Below are 8,787 nucleotides of genomic sequence, written 5' to 3'. Positions count from 1 at the left end.
TTGTGACAAAGGTCAGAACTCCTGTTATGATGTAGATTTTTGAGGTGCACTCTTGTCATAAATTCATATATTACTTTTCCTACATAATTTTTAACAAAACACTGTTGTAAAATATATATTTAGGAGTCTTAGACCTTTCCAACGATATAAAGTTTGTCATGATTAGATTAGGATTTAATTGTAATATAGTGAAGTAAACTTAGGCGTCCCACAGAGGGGACGGGTGACAGTTAAGAGGTTAAATCAATGCAGTGAAGTGAAACAAACATGGAAACTTCAGCAATACTGTTTAAAAAGCATCTCAGGTGGACACTTCCTGATTTGTCTTGCCCTGTGAACCGGTTACAGATTGACCGTTGAGTGTCTGGACTCACAGTAGAGATGGCGTTAACCATGCCGTTAGTGATCTGGTCCTGTCTCATGTGCTTCACCACATCAAACTGAGCTGCTCTCTGTTTGGGGATGATCTGGTCAGCGATCTTCTTCAGCTCCGAGTTGAACTTCTTAAACAGATCCTCAAACAGCAGAGACAGGAGCTTAAGGAACACAGAAACAAAGTGTGATTCACTAAAATGGGTACAAAACTCAGTCTAACTAAAACAAAGCCTGTGCATTATCTAGCAAACAACACATCATCATATATTCACAATCCAGTCATTAACAACAGAAATGATCACATCAACAGAAAAAAGAAAAAAAAAAAAAAGGACAGCCAACGGATAACTTCATCTCCAGTCTTTTGAATCGCAAGTGCCGTCTTTTCCAGATAACTTGTTTTTATTAACTTTATCTGCCTCTAGCCCTCCCTCTCTCCATCTTCTTATCCCAGATTTAATAAACAGGTGTTTCCACGCTCTGATAAATTTGACCCGGCCTCTCATTCTCAGATTTTCTTCAATAGAAGCCCCTCCCCTTCTGCTCCACATTTGCATACGCAAAAAATAAACATCCTCACCGAAAATTGATAATGAAATTAAGTTTCCGCAGCCCAGCCAGGCCAATTAGTTGAATGTCAGGGAATTGTAAATGAGGAGGAGATTGGAGGTGTTGGAAAGAGTGCATGTGCGTGTAAAGCCCCACTGAAAGGGTTCCTGTCACTCACTAACTCTGTATCGCTCACACACTAACGTAAGCAAGCGCATACACACAAACACACCCCACCTCTGTGCAGGCGGGGGGAAATTAAAGGACTTAAGACAGCGGTAATTACATTATCACAGTCGGGCTGGTGGATTAGCTCAATCGCTCCAGTCAAGGCGGCTATTCTTTTGTCATAGTCGGGCTAAATTATAATAAAGAGGAGAAATCCCTGAGTTTGGCTGGGCTGCAGTCGGGCGTTGCTGCCACATATCTCGCCCGCAACAAAAGCGGGCCGGCTGGGAATGGAGGGAAAGGCAGAAGCATGGGGGTGTGGATGAAACAAAGCACTGGGAAAATAATGACTGTATTATAATGACAAGCAGAGTAGAAACAAAAGGGAAGGTGAGGGATTGGGCGCTAGCCAAGCCTGTATCTGCTGGTTTTGGCTTCTGATCAGTTTCATAAGAGGCCAACAGTGTGTCTAATGAGAGAAAAAGAGATCAGTTGTGTTAGACAAGAGCACAAAAAAATGTCAGAGCGCACAAGCGAGACGACACCCACGTCCAGGATGTAATATGAAATCTGCCGTAGAGGAGCGACAATCTCAAAAGAGATAAACATTATGCGTACTAATCTTTATTTCAGCTCCCAAATACATGGCTGGATAAAAACAGATAAATAAACACTAGCATTATCATAATTAATGGCCTGAGCTTGGAGGGGCTGTCAGTCATTCTTAATAGAATTAGAGGGGGTGTGAATGGAAAAGACAGACAGAGATGGATGGAGGAGAGCGATGGATGGATGGAAAGTGGAGCTGCACATTGTACTTTAATCTAAAGTGAATATTTCATGAGCCTTAAATTTATGAGTAGATGCCAAGCAGTTAGAAACATTAGTCACAAAAAAGGCAGCTGAGGTTTGAGCAGGATGCGACACCGAGCAACACATTTTTCACTTTTTATTGATATAGTAATGAAAGGTGCAACATATTTTTCAGACCAGATTCAAACCTACTTCTCTCATATGAACAACAGAGCTCAACAAACCAACCAAATGCCATTTCTGAACCCATCAACATTTTGAAGAGCAGGGTTGCAGAAAAAACACCATTTGGGGTTTTTGAAAGAAGGCTCTTTTGCTCACCAAGGCTGCATTTATTTGATTAAAGTTATAGTAACAACAGTAATATTGGGAAGCATTATTAAAATGTAAAATATCTGTTTTATTATTATCAATGTTGAAAGCAGTTGTGCTTATTAATATTTTTATGGAAACAATGATACATTTTTTTCAGGATACATAGAAAGTTAAAAAATAAAAGTTTTATTAATTTCTTTTAACAACAAAATCTTACTAACCCTAAACATTGGAATGGCACTGTATAAGGCTGCTGTAGAACTGAGCACTTTATGTATGTGTTGCTGTAGTTGTATTGGAGAAAGCTAATAATTTATGCATAATAATGAATGATTATGTGCTGAGGTTATAAAAGACTTACATTTATATTTAGTCATTTAGCAGACACTTTTATCCAAAGTGACTTACAAGTGAGGACAATGGAAGCAATCAAAATCAACAAAAGAGCAATATGCAAGTGCTATGACAAGTCTCTAAGAACCAGATACCTGGCCAGCCAACTCCAGACGTTTGTTTCCATAGTAATCACGATCGTCCACTTTGTTGTCCCCTTGAGCGAGAATCACTCTACGCACCATCACAGCAAGGTAGATACACTTAGCTCGAAAGTTAAACTCTTTAACCTGGGAGACACAAACACATGACGGCTCCAACAAACAGCCAACAAACTATTTATGCTCTGATTTAACTGCATCATGTCATAAAAACAATTAAAGGAAGACTGAAGGCATGGGCAAAATTATTCAGGATGTGGGGAGCACAGGCACTTAAAGTTTATTTTAAAATGACGTACAGGTACATGGGTGAGGACAGTAGAGGCTAACAGCTCTCTGGCCTCTTCCATCTTGGTTTTCTTTGGGCCGCCCCACATGCGCTGACGCCTCACTTTATTACCAATGTATTTAAGTGCCTGAAAAGAAACAAAGTACACACCGATGAGTCATTAAGATGCAACGTTAACAATTTACAAATATTTTCACTAGTGTTACTATTCTTTTTCAGTTTTGCATAAGTATATTATGAAGAATTAAGTAATAAAGAATGAAAAGCATAATGTTTTAGAGCCTCAATTAATAAGATTAAATGCATCAAATCAAAGCGTTTTTTAATCATTCTGGAGTGACCGAGCTGGTGCAGGGTTCACTGGCTCTCTAAAGGGGTATCAGAGAACTGGACCCCTCCATTCTCCGCAGACACATGCATATACACACACACACACACACACCTGAGCCTGCAACTTGTTCTACTCCAGAGGTCAAAGGTCACACAGACTAGGCTTCTCCTTTAGACCACCCACTTTGAGCCATGGAACGATGTGCAATTGACAAGTACCACTCAAAAGTTATGCTAAACTGTTTTTAACATTTCCAGCTTATCTTGTGAGAAATGCTTTAGGTGCTATGATATAATGTCACAACTCCCTGATCAAGTCAAAACATTGCAATAATCTTGTTTTGTTGTCATACAGGCTACTTAAAATCCTCCATCCCAGTGCTCAATTTTAATACCGGAATAACTTAAAAAAACAAAGAACAAAAAACAAAAAAAAGAATAATATATGTTCAAATACAATAAGCAAGGCTGCCCTTGGTAGTCATAAATCCTTCATTTCAATCTAGCTTCAAACTCTTGACCGATTCTCAGTACTAATAACGCATCGTATCTAATTGAGGTCTGCTCTGGTCAACTGGTGCACACATGTAGGCTCATTAGCAGACCTTTGATGAGGCCCACACAATGTCACAACCACGTAAACAGGCATTCACATCCGCTCAGACATAGGTTGCTAGGATGCAGATATGGTCCTTGCTGACCCATTGTTGAGTCTTGCAATGAATAATACATCTCAGATTCTGCAAACTGTGCCTCAGCATTTGATAATACACCTCAAGAGTGGGATACCTGGTTTTTGAAAGCTTTAAAGTTTTAAGCATCATTCAGTGGTCATGCAATCGAATGCATTTGGTAATATTTCTAATAACATTTAGCTTAACATTGTTGTTTTGTATGTGTTATGCATTTACCGGCAATGCAAACCACTCTTTTAAATGATGGCAGAGATCTTGTCAGCGGTACCTGAGTTTGGGTGAATATTTGGGCCTTCTGACATTCCTCCAAACTGGGAGCGAATGCAGCCATGACATGTTCCTCCGTACCAATCATCTGAACAATCTCCTGATCGCTCTCCACTCCCATGGCCTGATGAATGACAGAGAGATTAACAGCGAATAAGGTATATATTCAAGTAAAATAAGAAACACAAAGTACAGACTTATATATTTACAGCAAAAAAAAAAACAAAAAAAAACAGAGCATATAGGACCCTGCTCTAATGCAAAGGTGAATACGGTGCCACTGGCCTCGATGACATTTATTTATGCTAATAGGGGACTGTGAGAACAGGACTGGGTGGATCACAGTGTTTAAAGGTCTCCACCGTTTGGCACGGCTGCTGTGTCGCAAGGAAATCCTTGTGGAATGTGCTGTGGATGGACAAGTGCAAAGCAAACAAGCTCGACAGCCGATTTACTCCTCACCCTGTCCCTAACCAATCAGACCCATATGTTTAGAGAGAGCCTGGGATGAGGGAATTAGGAAAAACATCCATCATAGTGCGACCGGTTTTTCTGATCAGAGCTCTAATTAAATGTTTCAACTGTCATGTGATATTTAACACGGTGTCAAAGAACAGAATGAAACATCGTTAAATATGCATAGAAAGGAAAATACAATAATCTAGCTAAAACAATTAAAATATTATCAAATGCTTTAGAAAAGACCTTGAAAAAACAATTATGACAAATGTATCATATCAATGACACATTTCAATAGATGTTTAGAATATCATAATGGCAAGTAATAGTAAAATATCGGAGTATAACATCACCAGTGAGTTCTCTCTGGCATATTAAATAGATATTAATCAACAGATGCTGATGGGTCAAAGCGGTTCAACTTCCATTCTACATTATGAATACAGTCACAGCTAAAGCTATTTGAAGCAATTTCATTAACTAAAGATACAGTACCATTTTAGGTTTGGTGTCGGTAAGCAATTTTAAGGTCTTATGCTCACCAAGGCTGCATTTATTTATCATAATTACAGTAAAAGCAGTAATAGTTAAATATTACAGTTTATATACAAATATATTTTTAGTACCATTTTAGGTTTGGTGTCGGTAAGCAATTTTAAGGTCTTATGCTCACCAAGTCTGCATTTATTTATCATAATTACAGTAAAAGCAGTAATAGTTAAATATTACAGTTTATATACAAATATATTTTTAAAGTAACTTTAAAAATATATTTGCTTGCTGCTCATGAAACATTTAATATTATTGTCAAGGTTGCAAAAAGTTGTGCTGAAAATGTTCAAAACTTCAAAATTAAGTTGAAAATGTGATAAATTTTTTTGGGATTCTTTGATGAATAGAAAAAAAAACAGCATTTATTTGAAATCGAAATCTTTTGTAACACTATAAATGTCTTTACTGTTATTTTTCATTCATTTAACACACCCTTGTTGAAAACAATATTAATTTCTTAAAAAAATTAATTACCTCAATTTTTTTGAATGGTACTGAAACAATAGAATTTAGCAATACTTTTAAATTTGTCTAACTATTTTCAGTCACGTTGCACTGTATTTTTTTGTCAGTGTGCACCATCTGCTGGTTGGATACAGTATGTGGCCTCATAGCTGTATACTGGACTGTGCAATGACCTGTTTTTTTGGCTATTGCTACAAATATACCCAAGCGACTTAAGACTGGTTTTGTGGTCCAGGGTCACATATAGTTTTCTTCGTCAACTTACCTGACAAAGATACAGAACCATCATGCTCTAAATCACCATTTCTAACCACATTCTCACCTTAAAGATAATAGCAATAGGTGCATCTTCAGAGAGGGTGTTGTGCTTCAGGTAAAAGCGGCCCTTTTTCACAATCATGTTGGTTCTGCTCTTTTTCTCATGAGTAGAACTACAAAATAGAGACAAGTGACAGACATATGAGCACACAAATAAAATGTTAAATGTGCATTTTAAATAAAGCTTATTAATATTACTTAAACAGAAGAGCAAATTCCAGCACCTGGTGACCGAGGCTCCCACAGCACCTTTGCGATCTTGCTCCACGATGATGCGGTTCTTGGATAACTGTTCCTGAATGAGAATGACCTTTTCTTGCCCTTTGACAATGAAATAACCACCTGCACGCAGACAAATCCTGTATCATGCTTGTGTGCCTGCTCCCACACATATGAGCTTCAGATAGGATTATCTGCATCAAACTATGGCATACAAACAATCAAATATCACTGAGACAGTCGGAGGAGTTCTATGAGAATGAGAATGACCTTTTCTTGCCCTTTGACAATGAAATAACCACCTGCACGCAGACAAATCCTGTATCATGCTTGTGTGCCTGCTCCCACACATATGAGCTTCAGATAGGATTATCTGCATCAAACAGTCGACAGTCGGAGGAGTTCTATGATTATCTACCTGGATCCAGAGGACATTCATTAAGCTTCGAGAACTCCATCGGTGTCTTTCCTGTCGCGACACAGTTGGAGCTTCGCAGCATTATTGGCATCCTATAAAAAAAAAGTGCATTTAAAATTGCTAGGGAAAAGAAAACACATATTAAGGGGTGTTTTTTTTATATACATACATACATACATACATACATACATATATATATATATATATATATATATACACACATATTAAGCTTTTAGCCCACACATAGGTACCTTCCGATTGGGAGAGCATTGCGAATAATTCTCTGGCTGCCTCGGGTGTACTCTATGTCCACAGTGATGGGGGCTGAATATGTCATATCTCTCAGACGACACTAGTGTTTTAAAAAGCATAATCATCATAAGCAAATACTGACGTCTTGATCTTTTTTTTTCTTCAAAAAGCTTTTCATTTTGCTTTAAATGAGAAGATTCTTTAGGCCGCAGATAAAGATGTTACCTCATGTGGTGACACTGGTCTGGTTACATTAAAGCTTTCTTCTACATCAGGCATGCCAACATAGATATTGAGATATCTAGGGACAGATGAGGTGTGGCAGTGTTGTTATTGATAACTCAAACTATTAAAAATTATTTTCGGTAGTTGAAGTAAAGCTAATATCAAATAAAATAAGACTATCATTAAAAAAAATCAGACCAACTGGTAACTAACTGAATAAAAATAAGCTTAATTACTGAAAAAAGTGTAAAAATGAATCTAATTTAATTTAAGTACTGAAATTAATTTAAAGGCTATAAATAAAACATTAAGAAATTATATAACCATATATAAACAACACTAACTTAACATACTAAATTAAAGATGTACAAATATGTCTAATTCAACAATATCCTTACTTCAGATACCACATTGGATCAGCATCACTTGTGATCTTCTCGTTCGCCTTCATGATCTTTTTTATCTGGAGAGATTAGTAGACATGTCAATATTAAATTGTTATGGTGGTTCAAAATAAAAGTAACCAAAACCATAATCTCGTGTCATAGAAATCACATCCGACAATAAATTTATTGCATTTACAAAATATGTAGAGAACTCTGTGATTGGGACCATCCTTAAATAAGTCAACAAACCTCAACATTGATGAAGTAATTGAAGGAATCGATGTGCTGCTTAACTAAGCCTTTAACCTAAATAAATAAATAAAAATAAGACATGAATATGACATTAGAGGCTGTAAATTTAATATCATTTAGCACAATTCTTGCTGGATGTTAAGAATACATGATATGCATAAGAAAAGAGCATGTATAGATAGCTGACAAATAAAACAAACATCACTTTCCAATTCAACATCAAAATGTTGGTAAAAATGTACAAGTTATTTTTTGCAGTTCACTTAAATATTCCTGTGGCGTGACAAATTAAGTCCAAGTATGCGGTCCCTCAATTAATATGACATTATACAGTTGCTTGAATAATAATTATACAAGCAAAAATATGTTTAATATGGTTTTAAACTATTTATTTTTTTAATACAGCACAGCATGTCTCGCTGTTGTCAGTATTTGAAACGACATATCAACTATCCATATGCTGTTGTATTTATCATGATGATTTTCATGATAACGTTGGCAACTTGACTTTACCTTCAAAAAGGCTGGAAGCAGCTTCCACTTTTCCTGCAATACAAAAGGGGATAAGGGAATTTCATTACTAACAAGCTAACAAATACAATAACGTTTGCTATTTTTAATAGCGCATTATAACAGTTGCACTCGTGCCTCTATTCACTCACCTCCACAGTGTCGACGGGAGCAGCGAGCTGCTGGGGAGTCATTTCCCCAAACTCCTCCTGCAGCATTTCTCTTATTAGTTGTGATGGTAATAAACCGCAAATGTGAATAATATCATATAATTTAGGAAACCATCACACACGCCGTAGCCAAGTGAAAAACACTCTGAACGGAAGTTTGCGCTACACGTGAAAGTGTGAAGTGTAACATCAAAATCAGACCGGTGAGGAACTTCTTCTTATTCTTCTTGTTAGTTTTATGGCGGATTGCAACCATGACTTATCAG

General features: G+C 37.0%; 1 protein-coding gene across 2 annotated transcripts in view; it reads right to left on the bottom strand.

The window, feature by feature from the left end:
- polr3b (polymerase (RNA) III (DNA directed) polypeptide B) overlaps positions 1–8,744 on the bottom strand; it is a 26,227-nt gene extending 17,483 nt beyond the window's left edge. Inside the window, exons 1-13 of one of the 2 annotated variants that reach the window (XM_016455330.1) lie at positions 8,504–8,744; positions 8,355–8,387; positions 7,839–7,895; positions 7,602–7,666; positions 7,204–7,279; positions 6,978–7,078; positions 6,727–6,818; positions 6,314–6,431; positions 6,094–6,202; positions 4,297–4,419; positions 3,014–3,130; positions 2,709–2,843; positions 375–536 (exon numbers count right to left, since the gene is read on the bottom strand). In XM_016455330.1, coding sequence (XP_016310816.1) covers positions 375–536; positions 2,709–2,843; positions 3,014–3,130; positions 4,297–4,419; positions 6,094–6,202; positions 6,314–6,431; positions 6,727–6,818; positions 6,978–7,078; positions 7,204–7,279; positions 7,602–7,666; positions 7,839–7,895; positions 8,355–8,387; positions 8,504–8,569 — 1,254 coding nt within the window. In that variant the 5' untranslated portion in view covers positions 8,570–8,744. Of the gene's footprint in view, positions 1–374; positions 537–2,708; positions 2,844–3,013; positions 3,131–4,296; positions 4,420–6,093; positions 6,203–6,313; positions 6,432–6,726; positions 6,819–6,977; positions 7,079–7,203; positions 7,280–7,601; positions 7,667–7,838; positions 7,896–8,354; positions 8,388–8,503 lie in introns of those variants that run through there. The other variant, XM_016455331.1, reaches the window with a different exon arrangement.
- Between the last annotated feature and the right edge of the window lie 43 nt (positions 8,745–8,787).

Source organism: Sinocyclocheilus anshuiensis, unplaced genomic scaffold (assembly GCF_001515605.1).
Source record: "Sinocyclocheilus anshuiensis isolate Anshui unplaced genomic scaffold, SAMN03320099.WGS_v1.1 scaffold571, whole genome shotgun sequence".
Taxonomy (NCBI): Eukaryota; Metazoa; Chordata; class Actinopteri; order Cypriniformes; family Cyprinidae; genus Sinocyclocheilus; species Sinocyclocheilus anshuiensis.
This window is presented reverse-complemented; position numbering and strand designations above follow the sequence as displayed.